At 35.3% G+C, this 23,720-nt stretch overlaps 1 protein-coding gene across 8 annotated transcripts in view; it reads right to left on the bottom strand.

The window, feature by feature from the left end:
* Positions 1 to 23,720, bottom strand: part of Nav3 (neuron navigator 3) — a 747,442-nt gene that overhangs the window by 116,640 nt on the left and 607,082 nt on the right. For all 8 annotated transcript variants that reach the window (XM_063255189.1, XM_063255188.1, XM_063255190.1 and 5 more), the window contains 3 exons: positions 23,018 to 23,126; positions 21,954 to 22,337; positions 15,067 to 15,186 (listed from right to left, as the gene is read on the bottom strand). In XM_063255189.1, coding sequence (XP_063111259.1) covers positions 15,067 to 15,186; positions 21,954 to 22,337; positions 23,018 to 23,126 — 613 coding nt within the window. The remainder of the gene's footprint in view (positions 1 to 15,066; positions 15,187 to 21,953; positions 22,338 to 23,017; positions 23,127 to 23,720) is intronic.

Genomic DNA, 23,720 nt, shown 5'->3' with positions numbered 1-23,720 from the left:
TTGTCAGTGACTTTATGTGATATGGTAAAAAATACAGCAGTATTGCTGCTACTGCGTGTGAGCCAATGAAAAATTAGGATTCTAAAGATATTACCAGGTATATTCATCTATCCTATTCACTACATCTGTCATTGTGGCTTCTGGCTTTTCCCCAAAAGCTAAAATGATGATGAAAGCAGAACTACAAACACTCATAGGAAAAGATTCCCAAACTCCCTCCTAAGGTCGCAAGAAGATGCGCTAAGTCTGTTTGGAGTCAGTATTTTGAGGAACAATAATAGCAATGTGTCTTTCAGTATAATGAAAAATTTTAAACATCACATTTTTGATCATATGTCATAATATTTTTAATGACAATATTAAGGTAAGTTTAGCATTTTGAAGGAGACACTAATATTAAATAAAAACACCGAAAAGTACTGTCTATGTCTGGTTAAAAATGAAAATAATGAGTGTCTAATAAAACTTCAGAGATAAAATTAAGTTTTGTTTTGAGGCAAATTTCTTTCAACATTAGTGGCTATGAACTAATTTTTCCAAAGGCAGTTTCAGGTAACTAAGCTATAAATCTGTCTTTATACCTAAAAATGTCACCATTTTTATTTAAAGGCAACAAAAGATCTCTTCAGAATTCTTGTACTAAACTCGTACTGGATGCAAGGCTCAATGGCACATGAAGGCTGCATGCTGTGACAGTCCTACCTATGGAAGGTAGGACACTCGCTAACACCAAAGCATGCTCCCAGCTGGGGATTTCAAATGATAGTTTTATTTTACAGTCAATTCTGAATGCTGCTTGGACACAAGAGGGTGTATTTATGTGTGACACTCCTCTTGATCTATTTATGGAATCACAGTAAAGACTTAAAAATGGGCAAAATATTTGTAGATATATGGATCAAAATGTCTGTTCTCATAATTTGTTTTTCTACATACTGCTGTTGCCATGTTACACAAATGACTAAGCATGCAGTTGATGGATACCACGCAGGTGATACCTTCTGGGTGCTTGCAGGTCGGGGCAGTGGATGTCAGAGGGTCATCTTGGTATAGTTCTCTTTGTCTGTCACCACACTGCAGAGTTGCTCAGAGAGAAGCTATGGCTTTAAATTAGAAACTGGAGAGTGAGATGCAACTCTCATACTTCCTTTTTGATCTCATAACAGGATTAAAGTCTGATACATTACAAATGAATCTGAGAACTTACGGGCTGAAATGTGTACCACTAAAAATTCATATATTGAACTTCCTCCACTACCTCAGAATCTTTCTTTATTGAAGATAAGGTCTTTACAGAGATGACTAAGCTAAAATGAGCTTATTAGGATGGGCTCTAATCCACTTTATTCTCTCCTTACAGAAAGGAGAAACCTGGACAAATGCATGCAGGAATACGATGCAAAAAATGAAGAGAAAATAGTCATCTACAAGAAAATCTGAGAGGAGCAGATCCTTCCCTCAAACCTCATAGAGCGACTGAACTCTGCCAACACCTAGATTTTTTACTTTTTGCTTCTAGAAATGTGAGACAAAAAGTTTTCTTTTAATGTGTGTCACCCAATGTGTAGTATATATACTTCATTACAGCAACTCTAACAAACTGACACACAGAATGTCACACCTAGAATGAGAATCAGGAAATGGCTCCTGGGCATTGGGTCCAAATCATAAACTCTGTGAGCTAAGAATGATTTTTATACTTTTAAATAATTAAAACTGTTAATGGCAAAGTGTTCTTTTTTATCTAAGTATATACATGATACCTTGATTGCCACTTACTATAAGAAGCCTAAAAGTATTTATTATTGGGCACTATATGAAAATGTTTCTTGAACCCTGACCTAGATAAGAATCAAATTGAATTCAGTTCTGGTTTCAGAATTAAATTATTGGAACATCAGTTAAGTTTGTGGAGTAGCTGTATTCTAACTGGTAAAAAATTTTTAACAAGTTCTCTAATTTTACACAATAAAGAGTAAAAAATATTACAAAAATTGTGAAAAAAGAAAAATTAAGAAAAAATCATACACAATAGCAGTTGAATTTTTCTGACATTAATATAAAATATGAAAAAAATTTTGAAAGTCTGAAGTTTTCTTCTCTCAGCTTTCTGAACTCCGATTAATTTCTTGATGTTTTGATGGAATGCAAAAATATGGAAAGCAGAATTTTTAAAGAAAATGGTCATCAAATATTTTCCCATTACACTATTTAGGTTTCTGATCAAGTGCCTTGGTCAAAATATTTTTAAATGGATGCTGGGCAGGTTTAGACATAACAAAAATTATGGCAAAAATGAGATTTTTTTAAGCAAACAAAAGCAAGTAGCAATGCTAAGGATAATCTTTGAAAGAATTTCACACTTCATAAATTTTTCTCTATCATGTCTTCAAATGTCAATATCCTGTCTGCATGGTTCTTTTTATATCTGTGTTTAAAAAATCTTTATATAAAAGAAACCATTCAATTATTCACTCAAATAAACTTTTATAGGGCATTAGCAGCATATCTGGCCCTGTTCTAGATATTAAGAATATAAAGTCAGACAAATGGAATAAATATTTTTTAGTGATACATGAAGAAAATTGTAACATGACAAATTATATGAAAAGTAAGTGACACTGAGCCTGCTAAGAAGACTTTAGCAGAGTTTACAAAGGCAACAACACAAATGAATCTTTAAGGATGAATGATAGGAAGGATACAGTTAGTATTCCAGGATTCCAGACACAGCAAATAATATGGTATAAATTTTAGGGTGGTATGGCAGCAACCAATAATTCAGGGTATTTATTTGTTTGTTTATCTTGTTTTCTTGTTTGTGGGCTTAGGGATTCAAATCAGGGCCTTCACACTAAGCTGAATCCCCAGCCCTTTTCTGAGACAGAGGCTTCCTAAATTTCCCAGGCTAAGCTTGAACTTGAGTCCTCTTGCAATTGGCCTTGCAGAGTGCTGGAATTACAAGCGTGCACCGTCATTCCCAGCCAATTCAGTGCTTTCAGAATGAAAACTGTGAAGCCAGGCAAGGCAAGAGACTTAGGTAACTCTGCCAGGAACTCAGATGCCTGGATTTAGAACAAGTAGAGATGTGGGCTAGAGATAGAGTGCACTAGTGATTTCATAAGTTAAGCATGCTAATAAGTAAGGATTTCAGTAAAGTCCTTCTTTGGTCTTGATTGGTTCAGGAGGTAGAAATAACCTCACCTGCTTTATCCAGGTGACTCCTAAGGATCCCACAAAAGCTTACTTCTTCCTCCATAGACTTGAACCTTGAGTAATTTAGTACAGAGAGGGCTCTGAGTAGTAAGAAGAGAAACAAGTCTATCCATAGAAAACATAGAGTCAAGCCGAGTATAAAGGAAATTGTATCAGCTACATCCAAATTCCCAGCTGTTATACTTTGCAGTTATGCAGACAATGTGTAACATTTTGTCCTAAGCAAATTTTAATGTGATTTTCTCTATCTGAAGAGGCCTATTACATCTGGTAGCTACAAATATTTCATTCACATTTTCATGTAAAATTAAAGCTAAGAAAACTAAATACCTTGTTTAGACACATATAAATAGTCAGTAGCCCAGGTGGAACAAGGAAGCTGTGAATCCAACTTTTTTTTTAAACACTGATATTCTAACCAATTTGGCTAAATTGTATCTCCCAAACCTGTATTTTTCTCCTGATGTATTTTGTTTATAGTAATTTAAGATCTTGTACTCAGTAAGCACATGGAAAAAATTTGGGAAGAGTGCGTATGGGGAATCAGCATTCTGTGAGGCTGAGACAGGAGGAACGCAAGGTTGAGCCGATTATGGACAACTTAGTGATTTAGTGAGACCCTGTTTCAAAAACTAAAGTCTGGAGATATATTATAACTCAGTAAGACAGCTATTCAGTCCCCAGTAATAAAAAAAAAAGTGTCTTTGATAAGATGGATTCAATTATCCTAGATTGCCAAGATTACAGGCTCTAAATAAGGTGAAAAGCTGGGGACTTTACTATGTGTTATCCACATTGTCACTTTATGTCCCCACATCCCCAATGTGCTGTCCCTGAAATGGATTAAGGCAATTCTGGTGCACCTCTTTGTAGTTCTATCAAGGTGTCTATAAAACCCTGAGCCTGGCTTTGAGTGAGGTCTCTGCTTTTCTATGTCAAGATGTGATGGCTTGTTTCCAAAGGAGCTCTGCCAATGTCATCCCCATGATGTGACACAGGAGAGGCCCTCACAGGAACTAAGCTGATGCAGACACCATGCCCTGAACCTGTTAAACTGTCAGCTAAATAAACCTCTTTTCTTATAAAGGTAGTCACCTCAGGTATTTTGTTACTGTAACGGGCTGATTAATTACATATGTATACATCATGGCACACCCAAACTGAGGAGATACATTGAGGCAATATCCTTGCCTGTCTCTAGGATGGAAAGAATGCAGATTTTTTCTATCCTCTCTATATTTCTATGTTCTGTGAACTTTCTTTAGCAAACACCAAGAAATTTTACAATGATAAAACAGCTACGTAATTCAGGATATAAGCATTCACTTAGATGAAAATACTTTCATTTTTAAATTTATCTGAAAAAACATATGGAAACTGTGTTAAAAGTTAAAATCATCTCACTGCAAAAAAACTTTAACCATTTCAAACACAAATTAGGTCAAACAAGAAAAATACATACAAGTGGAGCACATATGATATTAATAAATAAATCCATGCCACCCACTCTGTGCGGCCAGATGAAAGAGACATACAATTTATCAGCTGCCTGCTGGAAGTCCTCAATTTAATGATCTCAAATGGAATGCCTCACCCCATTAGTTATCCTATTAAAAAAAGAATTTATCCGTAGTTCTTGAAGGGGAAAAAAAATCCAACTGTTTCATGTCTAGATGCAACTTCTCAAATCGAATTAAACTATTAAATTAGCTAGCATAATCTCTACTGTTTTATTGCTTCTCGTGAAAAAAAAAATGCAATAAAAAAGGTCCAAGTGGTCTTTTCCTTCATTAAGTACCCTTAGTAGTCTTCTGTATATATACCAAAAATATTTCTCCCATTGTCATAATTTTGTTATTTCTTTGAAACTTTTAGAAATACTTATGTTAACAAACATTAGATTTCCAGATAATGTCAAATACATAAAAGAGCCAAACACTACTAATTTGCTTTCCTTATACTAACAATTTTAGCCAGCCATTTAGAAACACCAAAACATGTAAAAAATTACTTTATGTTTTGTGTTTTTAGGTATATTGACAATCTGAAGTAGAGGAGATTATGATTACATAATGAATTAATCTATCAATATATTTGGAGCTGAATTTAAAATGCTGTTAATATAAAAAGAAATATTAAATTATAAAATTTGAAAATGTTATATAGCTATGTTAAAGCTTTTATCTAAATTAATTTTAAGAGTAATAGTAAGACCAGAGAAAATGAATTCAAATCCTGCCATTACAATTTATTACCAAAGTGTGTTCATTACAGAGATAAAGTAAAATAATATACTTGTCATGGTTTATGTTTGTGTCCCCCAGGCCTCATGAATTTGCATTGTTTATTTGTGATTGGTTCATTGCTTAGTGCTTGGATTGATGGTGTCAGTGCTCCACCCACCTAGGGGTGGAGCCGTGATGTGATGCGATGTAATGGCAGGAAGAAGGTATGTCTTCCTCTTTGCTGGTTTGGGCTTGCTGTCGGGGGCCGCCATGAACCCTGGCCCAGCCATGCCCACCTGTCTTGGAGCCAACTGAGTGTGGACTGAAACCTCCAAAAACTGTAAGAAATAAACCTTTCCTTTCCCAACTTGGGCATCAGGTATTTTGTCTCAGTGACGAGTAAAAAGTATCTAAGACAATACTTAAATAATGAAGTACACCAACTACACATTCTAGGACCTGTGTGCTGATGGCTGCTATAGTTATTTTTATTATAACCACTGTTTATTATTCTCTCTTCCTTACCTTTCTCCTATCTCATCATTACCATCTTGATGAGATTTATTTGCAAGTCACACTGGAAGCAACAAGGGAAAAGTTCTGCAAAAATTATTGACTCTAAAATAAACAGTTGTGGCCAAGTTTCATATTAAGACCAGTTTTGCCAAGAAGTGCTAACAGTATGCAGTACCACCTACACATATGTTTCCAAATATACTGAAAGATATTTCAAAAAATATATATCTACCATTTGGGCTAGTGATATTATCTACATAACCTTGGAATTTTAATGGCATTTTGGGTTTTAACAATCTCTGTTCTGACATATATTTAATGTAAGATTTGAGCACTCCCCCAGGGTTGATCACAGTAGTTGGTAATAAATATATACTCAGTACATTATTGTGGCAACATTAATTCTACATTGAATTTTACATAAAACTGTTATAAGTTTATAAGATTCCCATGGGTAAGTTAGTTCTGAGAACCAGAGAAAAGTCAAACACCATCTTTCAAGCTGGCAACAATGAGTTGAGTTCAAAGGAGAGATGGGAGGGTATCAAGCAACACTTGTTCTTTTTTCTAACATTTTGTAATGGACTCTCTCTACTGAGAGCAAAGCAATGTAGGCCGAGAGGGAGACCATGTGGTTATGAAATGAAGTGATTATATTTATCTATTCCCATTGCAGTCTATTAATCTTCTTTGAGTTTGTTTTTAATTCAGTAAGCTAATGAAGGAAATCCTTGAACTACAAGAATACACAGATTTTGTGATTAAACTGAACAAATCAACACACAATAAAATAAGTAATTAGAGTATATGGAAATCAAGCATAAGGAACCTGACCCTTGAGCTATTTGATTGATATTTTAGGAGAAACTAGTTGCCTTTGCTTTTCATGTTTGGAATAGGCATAGAAATAGAAAAGAAGTTCCAAACCTTATAAATGACTACCGATATGATTTTATGAGAATTTTCTATGATCTCCTTCATAAGGGCAATTACATTTCTGCACAATGCTAATAACTGTTGACTTAACCATCTACTAAAACTATATGCTCGTACATAGTTTTCCTTCAATATATGAAGTTAGGTACAATGACTAATAACATATGGCATGTAAACTAGTAACACCCTATTGTCTTTTTTAAGGTCTTTGATTAGCTGTGACTTCAGGACCTGGATAGTAGTTTCACAAACAACCCAAATAGTACAGTTCAAATATAATGTATATGACATAGTATATCTTAGCATTTTAAAAATTATAATTATACATGAAAATAACTTTTAAAAAAGATAAATTGATTATGTTTGAAATAGCAGATATGTAGGTAAAGATGTAATAGAATCCAACATAGTCCAGGAAAGGTATCTTTCTTGCTATGATTTATATAATCATATAGACTTGATAACCACATACATTTTTTACATAACCAAATGTATTTTATGATATTTCCATTTCAGTAACTCAGGCAATATTTGTAACTGACCCAATCATCCAGGAAATCTCTACTTCTCAAATGTAAATTTAACACCTACTTTTGGCCAACACCTTACTCTGAAGTCAGTTTCTTTCATTCTCTTTATTAGATGTGCACATGGTCTTCTAAACTACCAATGCATTTAGAATGCTTTATCTCACAGCCTAAAATCATCGTAGGCTTCACCATACAACTTGATTCAGCTTAAACTCAACAGTCAATCACTTAAAACACATTCAGGTTTCCCAATGCTGTGTCAATTCAGTCATCTATTTTTCTATTCTTCTACTCCAGACGCTATGTAAGGATATAGAAAATACTTACTGACCATGTATACTATAAACTCACGATGTCAAGTATTAACTAGTTGGCTTTATGTAATGTAAAGAACTCTTAGCACAAAAAAGATTATTAGACACAAACAAAATTTAAAACTCGTTTCATACCATTAATTAATAAATTAGAAAGCTACAAAATGCTGTTGTTATGGCTTATATCTAGGAGCTCCCCAAAATTTCATGTGGTCATAGGTGGAGCTTCACAGAAGTGGCTAGACCTAGGGTCTGTGAAGCTGTGATTGAAGGTATGTGACTAATACTGAGCCTACTGATTGGTTTTGCGCAGTTCTGAGTGTGGATAAAAGGCAGGTATCCCGGAAGGGACAAAAGAAGTATGATGTTGCTGCTACTTGCTACTTCATTACATTATTGACCATTAATGACCTCCTGCCTTCTGCCCTCTAGGAACTATTTCTCCTCAGTGAAGCCCCACTGCCATGCCACTTGGCTTTGGAGCCAGCCAATTATGAACTGAAACCTCTCTAAACTGTGAGCCAAAATGAACTTTTATTCCTTTAAATTCGGATGTTGGGATTTTGTCTCAGCAACAGCAAAAGTAACCAAGACAAGTATCATCTATCAGGTAAAATACTTGTATATAGAACATATTTTAAAAAGCATTTACAACTGAAGTAATCTTAGTACTTAGTACTTAGAGGAATATTATGGCAGGAGGATTGCAAGTTTGAATCTTGCTAAGACAACTTTGTGAGAATATTTCTCAAAATAAAAAATAAAAAGCATTGGCAATATAGTTTAGTGATAGGGTACCCTTATATTTGATCCCTAATACTGCAAATTAACAACAACAATAATTAAAAACAAAAGGTTTAAATAGAAATTTCAATTAAAAACTGAATAAAAAGTTCTGACAATAGCAAATGTTGATAAGAATAAGAGGAAGCAATTATCATACATTTGTGGTGGAAATAATAAAGAAGACAGGACATGTCATAAAAAAGTAAACAAAATATATCACACAACTCAGATCTTCATTCTGGAGGTATCTACCAAGGAGAAAAAAAGTATATGCCTCCACATTGATTATTTATGAATGATCGCAGCAGCATTCTTCAGAAAAGTTAAAAGAATGGAAACAAGTCAATATTTTGTTAATTGATAAATAATCAAATATATTACACTCAATAGTTTACCACTTGGAAATAAAGGAGAAATTACTGAGATCGGTTACGCACATGATCAAAAACATGCTTCATGAATGAAACCATAGACAAAAGACCATCTATCTGTGAATTCTCCCATTCCCAATATCCAGAAAAAGGCAAAAACAGAAACAGAAAGTAGGTAAGTGGTTGGCTAGGCCTGAGCAACACAGTGGAGACTGATGTCAAATGGCTATTCAGCACATTGTTGTCTTCAAAGTAGTTGCTCAGATTACAATATATAGGCTTGTGAAATTGATCAACCAATATAAGCACAGACTAATCTCTTCAATGAACTAAAAGAAATTAGTAGCTTAATTATGTCAGCTATAATATTCATGTTCATTATCTTAATCTGCACATCTGTCCCTTATTCTCAGCAATGACTACCACCTACTTTACAAATAGAGAGCAAAACTATAAATTCAGGTATTTTCCATACCTCCAAACTAATGGAGAAACTCTTTTTGTTTCAGAGAGTGAAGTGTCTCATCTTTCAGTTAACTTCACTCTAATCTCACTCCATGCCTTACCTTTGGACCTTTAGAAACCCCAATGTGAGGGGCTGGGGATTTAGCTCAGCGGCATAAGTGCCTGCCTTGCAAGCTTGAGGTCTTGAGTTGGTCCCTGGTACTGATTTAAAAAAAAAAGAGAGAAGAAGAAGAAACCCCCAGTGTGGTAGCTCAGAAAACAGAAACTAATTTCACTCCATCTGGAGGCTGGAAGTCAGAAATCAAGGAGCCATCAGAGTTGATGGCTGGTGAGGTCCTATTTCTTGGTTCATGGACAGCCAACCTTTTTCATGGTGGAAGGGGCTAGGGAACTCTCTGAGGTCTCTTTCACAAGAGCATTATATCCATTCAAGAGGACTCTGCTCTCAAGACATAATTACCTTCCAAACTCCCATCTCAAATACCATCCCATGGAGATGTCGGTTTAAACATTAAATCTGTAGCAATCCTATGATCTCTTTCTGGATTCTTCCTATATCTTAAGAATTTTTTTTTGCTTAATAATTCACTCTCTTTCCCTGTTCTAATTCTTTCATCTTCAAAATGAAATGGAATAGATCAGAAATAAATTAATCCTCACTCTGTCCCTCAGTTCACTTTTGTTTGACTTCCCTTCATCCCTTCTATCCCTTCAATGACTGTTCTTTGTTTGTTTATTCTTTAGTTGTGAAACACTCCTGCTTGGGTCTATTTTCTTACTTTACATGAGAGGCAAAGATGTGACTATAGTGTGCACAGTGTTGATTCATATGGCGATTAAACATAATCTAGTTAGTTAGTACTAAAATGTGTCTTAGGCCGTCCTGAAGCCAATGCCACTGAGGAATGCCAGGGCTGGTGACCTGATGTTAGCTGTCTTGCATTAAGACAACTTGGAGGTGGCACAGAGTTTTTCCAGTTACTCATACCTGGTGAGGAACCTGGTGAAGAACTCCTGAATGATGGCATTTTCACTCCAAACAAGTGATACCATCACTGCATCTGTGTGAGAAACTTTACTGACCTAGGATGTTTACAAAACTAGGTGAGCATAAAAGGACATTCTGTCTCCTGCTTTGTATGAGTGTCTCTGTGATTTTACGGATTATCTGCCACTGAGGAAAAGTGACATCTTTAAGTCTAATGATCACATAGATCTGTTAGAGTTGCCAATATATAATAACTAGGAGATTGCAGAAAAAAGCTCAGATTCTTAGCTTCACTGAAAATATCAAGTGGTTTAGTCATAATTGCCCTGCTTTTCAACATCTGTACATTTCTAAAGGCAGCAATCTTGAGAGATGAAGGTGGTGACCCTTTTAGGCCAGTCTTATTTATTGAGTTTACAGGCTATCTCCAAGCCCAAGAGTCCCTGCTAGAAATTAAATTTGCTTATTCTTTCATGATGAACTGTTAGTCTTCAAAACTCTAAGACATACAATGTTAGTGGTTTACCACCCACTCTGTGACATTTTGTGATGTAGCTGAGCATGTTAACATACACAGATAAAACTCAAGTTCTCTAGAAATAACTGGTGTTCCCATTCCATTGTTCCCTTCCATTCTTTATTTAAATATTCACCCAGTTTTTCAACTGGACTTTTAGTAACTTCTCAAGAACTCTGCTTCTTTTTCTATCCACCCTCTTTACCATTCTGCCATTTCTGGGAAAGAGTCTTTTTAGAATGCAGTGGCTACAGCCTGAGTTCTTGCTTTGAAACGCAAAGCCAAAGCTAATTAGAGCAGGTAAAATAACTCCTCATGATTGACAGGCTCAAACTTTTGTCTTTCCTACCCACATTCCCAGGACAGTGGCAAAATCCCATTAAGGTTTTCTTACCCCAAACTCTTCTAATATTTATGCTGTCACTCTACAAATTCCTCCTGAGTGCTTTCAAAATACATGCTAAAAAACATCTGTGCTTTTCCCCCCTAAAGAATCTATTTAAATCATTGTTTTTGGTAAGTCTATTTTTATACATTCACTGTGTATTATGAATTTTTGAAGTTCTTAGAGATTGTCCAATGTATCTACAATGATTATAAATATCTAAGAAACACAATACAGTGATGAAATACCATGGAGGGTTTTTTTTTCTCCTTTAAATTTTTTTATCAGTAAGTTATTTAACTCTTATTTACTAATTTGCTAAAATGAACTAATCATTAGTAAGTTTAATATTATTTAAAATAACTTTAAGGTAGCTGGGAAACCAAAAGGATGGGAAGTAAAATACCTAAATCTTTTCTGTTGGCTACATAGTCCTGGGTAAGTCACTTACTATTTCTGAATCTTCATTATTTTAAATGTAAAATATTGCATTAGATTAAATCAAGAAAATTTAACCTAAAGTATCTGATATTTAACATGACCAAAAACACTAGAAAAGACCAGGGAAAAGTTGTGGTGTTGAATATTCAACAGTATGTTGAATATAGATAAAAATGTCTTGTGCATTTCAAAAAGCTAGTGAAAAAAAGTTTGAATGCTTTCATCAGCCTATATGATGTCTGAAAGGTCTTTAAACAACATGATGCACTTAAACTTTTTAAAATTACATTTCTGTATTTTATAAGCTGATAATGGTTACTTTAGTAAATTGTCTGACAGATGCTTATTGAGTTCCACAGCCACTGGAGACACACAGATTAGATATTACATCCAAGTGTCTCATATTCTGAGTGTAATTAACATGACCGCGTAACAAAAACACTGTCGTACAGTCCTGGAATGATGCGTAACAAGAAAACAAGGAACATGATACAGAAATATAATGTATAGTGCTGTGAAGGACTTTTTGCCATGTAAAATCTGAATAATCTGTTGTTTGTGACTGTGTGGAATTTAGTATAATGAAACCTCCCAAGAGGAACTTTCAAGTAGGTGTCTTTGGCTATGTAAGATTAAAATTCTAAGATTACAAGGTTTAGGCAAATTTGCAGAGAGTAAGTTTTTTGATGTTTGAATAGTAATTGCCATTTGTGTTGAATAACAAGGAACAAAAAAATGTTGCCTTCAAGCTCTTCTTGCCTATCTTATTTGGAATAGATATTACAATTGAGAAAATTTTATAAAGTAAGAAGTATTTTTAAAGGAGCGATGTACATAACTAAAATATTTAAGACCACACATTTAAAAATGACCCTTGTCTTGATTCACTTTCAAAATATAGGTTTTAAAAAACCTTAAAAATTAATTTAGAAGATGAACTAACAGAAATTAATAGTACACTTATCTGTCTTACATATATTTCATTGTTTGATTGATCATTTTTTCATGCCCATCTTGTAAACTGAACAACTACTTTTAAGATAACAGTATGCAACATATTAACTAGTGTTAATTTCCTACTATTTTTGAAAGTTTGTATTGTTTCTATACTTCTTTCTGTTTTATATTTAAAATAAAAAATTATTTAGAAGCAAAGAAAACTCTTTATTCTGTTAACAGGATAAATTAATGTATGACCTGATTGTTATTTAACCAACACAAGTACATAACATGGTATCTTTGACACCTTTAGTTCAATAATTCTCTTAGAAAATTTGTAACTTCATTAAAAACTACATCTTGCTAACAATTTATTTCAGGGGCAATAAGCCATTATTTGATCTAGTTTAAATTCGGCATTGCTGGTATACCATAACTTTGGATATTCTCTTTTTCTTGACAAAACTCAGCTAATAAATAGAAACTTCAAGCTGCGAGTTTTTGTTTATGCTGACTGTTTATGGTTTGGAAGGTCTGGGATATGTTTGATTATTTTTTAGATAAAGATTCTTGAAATTTAATGTACTTAAAACAATCACTTAAATGTTTTGAAAGCTCAGATTGTTGTGCTCCAAGCCTAGAGTTTCTGATTCTTAGATGGGTCTGGGAATTTGTATTTCCAGCAAGTTCTCAAGTGAAGCTGCCAGGAAAGGTGTCAAATTTTGGGAATTACTGTTTTGAACAGACCAAATTTATTAGATGTCTGTTTCACTGGCTCTGTTGATGGAGGGCCCCTTAGTGGGATCCATTCTGGAACTTTAAAAAATAAGAACAGGTTATTCAAATTTGTTTCCAAACTAAAGTTACACTTGTGCTGATTCTTAGGTCTTTTCTATCACAGCCTCATTTATGAAAGACCAAGGGACTTTCCCTCTTTTAACTTTCCACTGTCAGCTAACAGTATGTAGGCCATCAGTTTCAAAAGATCGTACTTACTTTGGATTCTGTTCCCCTCTACTCACTGTCTCCCATTTTTGTACATGAACCATCTCCTTTTCCTTGTAATATCCTTGCAGCTTCATGGCTACTCCTGACCTCACTTGCCTTGCTACCAAATTGGATTTTATTGTTAGGTGGGATGACTGGATATTATAAATGAATGGATAGCCTAACTTCATTCCTTTGCTCATTCACAATATCAGCTTTTGTCAAAATCTCATCATGTGATGAATATGACTAACATTCTGCAGTCATAGGCTTATATTTTAATAGACGATACACAAAATAGACACACAAAGAAGTGGGATGTGTTTGGGGAGTGGTATGCATGATGATGGTAGAACATAATTGACTAAGGAGAAGCTGATAGGAAGCTACTCTGAAAACACTCCTCTGAGAAGGCCACACTGGAGTAAGACGGAAGGTAGTAATGTACGGAGAGCAGAAAAGGCACTCCAGGCTCAGAAGCATCAACTCAAGTGCGGAGGTAGAAATGAATTGAGACTATTCAGAAGAACAGACAAATCTGGGGGATACATATCAGTAAAGATGTCAGGGAGCAAGTTTAAGGAGCAGGCTGGGGAGTGAGGGGAAAATGTTCATCAGCCTTTTAAACTACCTATTTCAACACACACACACACACACACACACACACACACACACACACACACACACACGGGGAAGAGAGCGAGACAGAAAGAAACAGAGACAGAAAACACAGAGAGATCTTTTCAGATTCTCTTCAATTTTTTGCTGATTTTATCAAAATCATCACAGATGGAGAGCATTGCTCTTGTAAGCTAATGAAAGAAACATTTCTGACCTAATTTAGTTCTGTCTTTACTCAGAATTTTTACTTTATGAATAAGGAGGGAATGCCCTTCTCTGTCTGTCTGTCCGTCTCTCTCTCTCTCTCTCTGTCTGTCTCTCTCTGTCTCTTTTAAGCAACTTAAGAAAATGGAGAAGCCTAAGAAATTAGCCTAAAGCAGCAATGGAGAACCTCTTACAACTTCCAGTGACTCAGCTTGCCGTGGCACCCCCCCATTGGCTTGCCACACTTGGCCTAAAGCAAGACTTGTATATTTCAGCACCCTCAAGAAATGCATCCAGTTTATTATATATGATAATTGGAAATGTCTCTTATATTACTAGCTTCTAGGTCAAACTAAGATTATTTGAATTGAAAACGTATTGCCTAGGTAGGAAAATAAGTCTATATTTATTATTAATGCAAGTATTAAAATAAGAAACACAATGTTTCAGTATCACAGAGCTAAAATGGTCTTGGAGGTGAAAGAACTTTAGTTTTTACAATATTCAAAAAAAATCATTGACAGAAAAGAAAAAGACCTTTGCTTTCTTCTGTAAAAACTCTCTCGATCTTATTTATAAGCTTCTCTTATGCACCGTTTACCATCACCTACACCGACAGAATTACCTGTCTGCATCCACTGTTACATCATGAACGCCTCTCTGGATAACATCCCTGGAGGTTGTCGTGTCTGGTACCCGGTTCAGACTTCTGGTGTACAGGCTGAGGCCTCCATCTGTCATGTACCTGAAGAAAAATGTCTAATTAGTCCACAGAAAATTAAATGACCTTTATAATTTAATTAAATACACAGACTGGGTTCTTACTTTTCAATAATTATTTAACATCAACTCTATTAACATTTTTTTCTGTATAAAAATTCTGCTCATCATAAAGATATATTTTTTGTAATAATGAAATAACCTTTCAATTTCATTAGATAATATTCTTTACTACAATGCGTAAGTGGAATATTATAAAACCTATTTTTTCTTTTGCTATCAGTATTTTGGACAGGTTCACAGATAATAAAACTCTTATTAAACAAAAGCAAAATCATTTTATTTTGTGATTACAATTTTTTAAGCAGTGGAGGATCATGAGACTAATGGGACATCACTAAATGTCGAATTTATCTATTCAACAAGTAAGAGTTCTGCCTCAGTCAGTCACTATCCTAAAATAATAATCAAGATATATTAAATATTGAAAATACTTAATATTTAAATGCCAAGGCCCATTGTAAATAGTTTACACGTAATAGCACAACCATCTCCATTTTAGAGATGAAGAAAATGCGTGCTAACTGGTTGAGTACTTGCACGTGGTTCTTTGTCAGCTTGGTAGAATGGAGGAATACTTCTAGAAACGGGGCTGAAGACACCGTGAATACTGTAACCACCAGTGCTGCCTGTCCTAAAGGGTCACATGGTCCTCCCACTTCCTGTCTTTGAGCTGTCCCCATTACTAAGTACACTGTTTATAGATTACATTGCTTCAAGCTATTTACATTTCTTGTGTGACATTTTTATTAATCTGATTTACTCCACTTCTGTTACAGTCCATGTTTTTTGTTTGTTTATTCTTTATTTCCTCACTGGTACTAATCCTGTTTTATTTGAACACATTGCATACATTGTGGCTTATAAAGAGTTTGAATCTGATAATTTTGTCTGACACATTTATATGTCATATTTTTCTGAACAAAAATAGGTTTCAGTTAAATAGCTTTCTAAGTTCACATAGCAACCACTTCTGTTGTTTTTGTGTTATTTGAAAACTGGGACTTCAGACCTTCAGAGTTCTGTTTCTATTTCCTTTTCACCCAGGCCTTCTCTGTTTTTACTTTAATTTCCACATCCGGTTGATTTGATTAAAGTTCCAGAACTGTGTCCGATGCAGCATCTTGTCCTGAAAGAGGACAGTGGCTTGGCCTTTTCAGCAGTTCCTGACATTATCTGCTCCATTCCCCGCACAGGACCGTGGGCCCCATGCTGTCTCGTCAAGTGAGCACAAAACCTGTCCCAGCTTCACCTGGTGTGTGTGAATTTTCTGGTCAATTCCCATAGATGTTTTGGGGTTCTCCTCTTCCAGTACTAAGCAATATGGCATTGCTACCCTCTGTAACTTCGCACAGAAATGTTGATACCAGCTTAGTTCTCTGACACTTGTTTTCTGTCAACTGCTTATACTTGGGCAGCTTATCATCTTTTTTGTAAGAAGTTCTTTCATTTTGTGTTTTTTGACTTTGCCCTCATGTTCCTTGTTTTAATGGAGAAGTTAGAAATTTTTTAAAAGGATTTGTTTCTCCCATATATTGTATCTTCTTATTATTTTATTGTGTTTTTATGGTTAACATTTTCTCTCAGCTGCTATATGTCACAGATAGCCAGCTTTTAATTCTATGCACATCTTAGAGAATTTAAAATGATTTTCTCATACTAACAGATGAACTACAGCTTAGTGTCTTCTTTTAGAGTTGTACAGATAACATGAAAAAAATGCCCCTAGATCAAAAGTGTGAGTTAAGAAACCCACACTAACAAAAATGACTGCTGGGAGACTTTTTCCATAATTATGTGGGGAAAAAAAGATCACAGAGGAGAAACCTGTGCATTTGACATGCAGATAATCTCACAGGGCCAATACGTCAAGAGCAAAGACTAGAGGTAGCCTTTTTAGATTCAAGTACAGTGCTACTATTCACTAGCTCAGGCATGTCATTTAAACTATGACGATTGCTTTAGCTGAAATTTGGAGATAGTAATATAACACAGAACATTGTCTAAAATGTACTAAGTACTATATATATCTGGTCTAGCATTGTCAGGCATTTTTTTCCCATGATGTCTTCTGTATTTGTTAACATTGATTATACCCCATACATGAAATTAGAAAAAAAGAATTGAGATTAGATATCTGACTCAGAAGTAAACAATTTTAAGCCAGTTTAGGCACCTTAAATTTTGCACTGCTATACATACTTCAGTCACTTAAAGCCTAATAAAGGAGAATTAAAGGAGGCTTAATGCAGAGTCAGGATTAAAGTATATCTTCCTCTCTATTTTAAACTTCATTCTCTAGTATTCCTAAATTATTTTGTGTTTGCATTATGTGATTTAAGTACAATTTTAATTTTAGGTTACATGCTTAGTCCAAACTAAGCATTACCATGAATCACCATGCTGCAGAAACTTAACTTCAATTTTCACTCAATTAAAATAAGTAAATTTTCACCCAATTTCCTAGTGTTCTTTTGCAGCTTCACAAATAGGGATATTTTTTCAGACTTATTATAAGCGGGCTTGCTCTGTATAATTCTTAATTACTGACAGATCCACATCCCCAAGTGTGTAAAGTAATTTCAGAAAGAGGAGGAAGAGATAAGCCTTTGCATGCTTCAGGAAATTTTGAATTCTCAGAATGCCGATTAGGTAATTTTCTGATTTCCACCAAGAGTACATGAAAAATATGAAATTTCATTCCCATTTGAATTGCCTTCATGACATTCCTGTGCTTGCATGAGAAAATAATGTCCTAAATTAAAGAGCTTCATTCATTAGTATGTTTTATTGAGCCTCCTGCACTTTTCATCACTAAAACATACTTTTAAAAATTGTGATAGAAAAATGAACCCTGTGATTCAATTTTCTATAAGTTGTAGCACATTCATGTCTAAGCTCTTTTTTTTTTCACTTAAAGAAAATACAATTGAATTAGGCCATCTCATCCCCCACATGTAAATTCTAGGCTAAAATATTCCACTGCTTCCTAATGAGGACCCCATGCCACACCACATCCCCTGGCAGCAAAGGCATGCACCCCAAAGGTCCTCTGCACAGAGGCTCCAATCCCCCTTGAGCTGAGACCCAGCCACATCCCCATGTTCCACACAGCAGAAGGGACTTGCCATGCTTTACATTTCAGTCTCCTGTATTCTGTATGAGGAAAGAGACCATAAATCCATGCAGGTAAGTATCTCTGAAAAAAGTTTTGTGCAGAATTTGGGGTCATTTTACAACATAAAAGATGAAAACCACTGATGTACATTTAAACAGACTTATTTGAGAGACAACCCAAGATCTCCTTTGAAAGAATGATAAAGAACATAGGGAAACCAGAAATCTAAATCAAGTGTCAAGTGAGAAATGAAACAAGTAATGAGGGAAAAGGATCTAAAACATTTTTGGTCAGCAGTGAATTTAGCAGAGACTACCCAGCTCTCATCACACAGGTTTCCTGATCTCCCTAGACGCTTATGCTGCTGAGCTAAATCCCCAGTCCCTAGCACACATGATTGAATCACATTTTTTTGGCCTTTCTTGTAGAGGTAACTAGGGATTTGCTCCAGACAAAGAAATGTAGGTAGAATTCATCTGTAGAACTTTCAAACCTGGTGCAAATAAAGTATTTTCACATCATGGCCCTTCCCTACTTATGCCATTTTTCTGATGGATATGAATGTTGAGAGTGACATTGGAAATGTGCCCCGATAATAGTAGAATTCCCATCCACCTGACTCTGAATGATTAGATTATATGGTATACAGCCCCCAACTGAAAACCCCAGACAAACACCCATGAGTATATGAAAGAGAAGCAATCTTTTCATTACTTTCCTGAGGCTGTGACATTTCTTTGATAAATGAATTGTTATTAGCTAACAAAGTCTTAAAAAGACAGAATGTTCCCAATTCAAAATGCCAAGCAATTAATTATCTCAGAATACTTGTGTGTATGCATAGTGATACATGTATACACACATACATCGTTATTCATTTATTGGATAAATGAACATATAGCACAGGGGGGGGCATTCTGTGTTCCTAAGTATAAGAAGACAATAATTTGTCCTACAAAAAATAATTATGAATGATAAGATTGCTTGCATGAAGACATACATGCATATATGTTTGTACATATATAAATATATGTGTATACTAAGTATATAATTAAATATTCATATAATGTACTTGAAAAGTGATATAAAACTGAACATACAGTACATTCACATTTAAAGAGATAGAAAAAGAAAACGAGGAAAGAGGAAGGAGGTTAGAAAAAATGAAGAAGAAAAAAAAAGAAAATTGAGCCAAAGAGGAACTCCGTAGTCCAATGATGCCATCATGTTCTCTGTAATTGGCATTTCCTCCTAGGATATGTTAAATCCATACAAATGTAATAACGGTAAGCAATAATATCTGAAACTCACATGATATTTATAATAAATTTAATGATGATGAGAATGAATTTATTGAGTAATTGTATTGCACAAGCTAAATAAATTTTTGTGAATGAGTACATTATGAAGTACTACATTTTTATCCTTATTTTGGGTGACATAAAATGAATTTGGGTAAGTTAAATCCCCAAGTTGTCTAAGAATAGAAAGGGATTTAAATTAAGCTCTCTGGACCAAACTACAATCTGTCCTAATTAATTATCATCAGGCTTCCCTGTCCAGTTTAGAAGGGCAGCTACCAGGGACTATTGGATTTTAGGATGTGAGAGCAGAGCTACAAATGTCATTAAAAAGCTGGTTTTGTGTACATGTATGTGTCTTTTGTTTTAGGTCAAATTTTCATTCAAACATAACTTTTTTTATAAATCAGGACAGAGTACTGATCTAGAAGAGCAATTCCCTAGATGGGTCCTCTAAAGACACAAGGATAAAATTAAGTCAAATATCACAATGAAGATTATAGGTACAATAAATTGAAAATTTTTTCCACAAATTATTGAGCCTCAGTTTTTTCTTCCTTCCAATGTTATGGCTCAGAATAGTTTTGAAATTTCAGATGTACTTCAGTGGCTAGAGTGAGGTAAAGATAATAGGCTCTTTTCAATAAAAGTTTTTAAATGTTATACATATTATTAAATACCACTGGTAGTTGGTATGATAAAGGAAAGAGAATATAAGTTTTAATAATTTTTATTTTCAAATATTTTGTTATGATTTTTCATATTCACATGTGCTTGAAAAATATTAGAAATGAAAATCAAAGAGCCAATATTGGAGCTAATTATACCCAGTGTATTTTCATAGAAAGAAACACTACTGATTCTTAGTGCTATATTATATTGCATTTTCACCATTGGTGGTGGTACTGGGGATTGAACCCAGGCAATCATAAACCAAGCCCTTTTTTAACTTTTTGTTTTGTAACAAGGTCTCACTATGTCACTGAGATGCTCGGCCTCTGCTCAAACATATGCTTATCCTATTTCAGCCTCACAGAGCATCAGGATTATGGGTGTGTACCACCAGCCCTGTCCACCCTTCAATTTTGAAATCACACATCACTGGGTTCTAGTACAAGTCTGGTCTTCTCTGTGTTATACAGCAGGAACCATTGGGCTCAATGTCTTTGTGTGTAAGTATGTATAAGAATACCCACACTGTATTGGTATTGGTAGGGCTGGATAAATGAGACAATATATTTAATGCACTTTACCAGAGTACATTATGATTGGAGGAGCACAGAATGGAATCACAGTTATTGGCAGAGGTAATTTTAATATAATCTGGAATATATTCCACCACAGTCCATCCTCTGATTAAACCAAGCATTCCAAATTGCTAAAATACTCTAAGAGATTTATAATCATAGCATTTTGTTTTATTGTAAGAGGAAACAGAAGGCAAACAAAAAAATCTAAGATGTGTAAAGTCTGTGTGGTGGCAGATGAGTTGGAAATAAACTTGCTTGGTTTCCAAACTTGACTGGTAGATCACTGGAGAGCACTCTGGGGTGTGTCTGGGTGTGTCCTGGCGGTGTGGCCTCCAGGTTTCCATCTGGTCCCTCCCCTCTTTCTCCCTCCTGCTCTGCCCTTCTGTGTGGCAGTGAGTTAAATAGCTGTGCTGTACCATGTCCTTCTGCTATGGTGTTTCTGCCTTGGAGCCCATGAACTGTGACCTGAATCTCCTTAAAATATGGGCCAAATTAAACCTCTCCTCCTTTAAAAGTTGTGAATGTGAGGTATTGTGTCCAGCAGTAGAAATCCTGGCTAACACGGTCTAATGCCATCATAGAGAATAAACAGATTGAACAAGCCAATTAAAATTAGATATATGTAACTAAATTCAAATTGGAAATGTATTATTGAAGAATGCTAGAAAATATTTATTGTTCAAAGCAATTACAGGCAGCCTGGGACAAAAAAGAAAATAGAACATTTTGGCAAAACTCCTCCTATCTCCTTCCCATGTCCTTTACCACAAAATCTGTTACTTATGAACATGTGAAAGTCATTCTGAACAACACAGGCCATCTGTGTTTCTCCAAGCTAACAAAACGCAATGGTGTATAATGAATACACAGCCAAAGGAAACCCTGGATATTTTGCTTTCCGTGAATGAGCAGAGGAAATGTCTTGCAAACACCTCAAGAAAATTCTGATTGCTCATCTTTTCTAGTGACTTAACAAGTAAACCACCATGTCTTTTCCACTGTGAGTGCACCCTGTAGCCCACCTCTTCCCTCACACAGTGCTGCTGAGACCAGGGCCACTCACCCACTGTTGATGTCATCAGACCTGAGACTCTTCCCCAGGATATCGCCATCACTCATGTATCCACCGACATCCACCTCAGAAGACATGTCCAGGTCACTGCTCGCTTTCTCACTCATGTCCATCTGTGACATGTTTCCCAGCCGAGAGACAGCGGCTCTGCGGAGAGGGGTGGTGTACATGAACCTGGAGGGGTCCGTGTGGATGAACCGACTGGTCCCACTTCGAGGGTAGCCGGCACCCATGGAGGGAGCGTCTCCTGCCTGCAGTCGTGGACTCGCCTGACCCAGCCTCCAGGTCATGGGAGTGGGGCGACCTGTCAGGTTGGGAATGGTCCTTCCATTCACTTCTGTCGTCACAGTGCTGTCAAATGTTGTCTCCAGGGTGCTGTCAGATAAAATGGAGACATAACCATGCTGCAGTCCAACAGGCCTAAATACCCAAAATGCATGAAGACAAGAAAGCCTACAGTTGAAACAGTCATATCTTAGGAGAATATGACTTTCACCTAAAAAATTACTGTCTAGGTTCATTTTGTGATTCTGATCACCTCTATAGAAGTCAAAATGCGCAGAGAGCTCTTCACTCACTTTTTTTGGTAGCTGTTGTTACTTGTTTTTATCACTGCATTTTAGATAAAACAAAATATTGTTTCATTTTCTCTGTAAACCTTAATCTATGAAACCTTCTTAGACATTGTTTGAGGTTAGCTACAATCATGCTTGCATATTTTCTGCCACTTTTCTAGACATAGTTCAACTGTAATTTCTGCGACTGTTCTCTACGGCAGGTATGAAAATCCTTCTAGTAATTATGATGGTAGTTGGCAATAGCTAAGTCAGTTTGAAAGGGAAATTTTATGGATAAAGAGATGGATTACAGAACCAACATCCTGGAGAGAAGCTGAGAATTTTCAGTTTAAGGATTTTCACTAATTGTCACATACAACACAAATGTATAAACAGTAAACAATAACTGAAGTTTCTTCTTTATACTATGAGAAGGTAATTGCTTGATAATAATTTTTCTTCTTTATTGACCCAAAGATACACAAAATTGAGAAAAACCTGTGGCTTATCTGAGTCCCACGAAGACTAGACATAGTCTCTTCTAAATTCTGCCTCAGATCTGCTATGTTTTTAACTGTTCTCATTCTTCTTGTTTCTGGATCTTCACCTGGAAGAGGAAGATAACGATACATGTGTTATTCAGGCATTTAATTTTCTCAGGATAATTATATGTGTAGATATGTAATACAAACCTGCCTTCTTAGAACTAAAACCATAGGAGGAAGACAATTCTAAAAAGTTTGATCACCTGAAAATTACAATTATTAATAAAATAAAATGTGAATGGAAAAGAGTAATATTATAAGCAATACATTTGAAATTGTATAAGCACAATAATTCTTGAGGTTCTATGCCTTTAATCTTTGCAAATTTAGAGTGATCTTAAAAGATATTGTGCAATCCTCCATATAACTGAGCTTAATTTTAAAAATCTGAAGTTATTTAGGTGTTAATTATTTCAATATGCTCCTGTTGCTAAATATACTCAGACTTGTTGGGTTAAGACTTTCTTACACAGAAAATAGATTTAGATTTCATCTTTATTTCAAACTTAGCAGTACATAATGGCTATACTTATCATTACAAAATAATTACATTTATGGATAAGGTATATAATCTTATGTTAATTCTTTTTATGTTCCCTACTCCTCCTGCCCCTCTCTGCTCCTTCCAACTCTTGGCCCTTTTCTCATGTGCCAAA

Source organism: Cavia porcellus, unplaced genomic scaffold, assembly GCF_034190915.1.
Source record: "Cavia porcellus strain 051 isolate PalLab524CR breed Dunkin Hartley unplaced genomic scaffold, mCavPor4.1 scaffold_8, whole genome shotgun sequence".
In the NCBI taxonomy this organism is placed as follows: Eukaryota; Metazoa; Chordata; class Mammalia; order Rodentia; family Caviidae; genus Cavia; species Cavia porcellus.
This window is presented reverse-complemented; position numbering and strand designations above follow the sequence as displayed.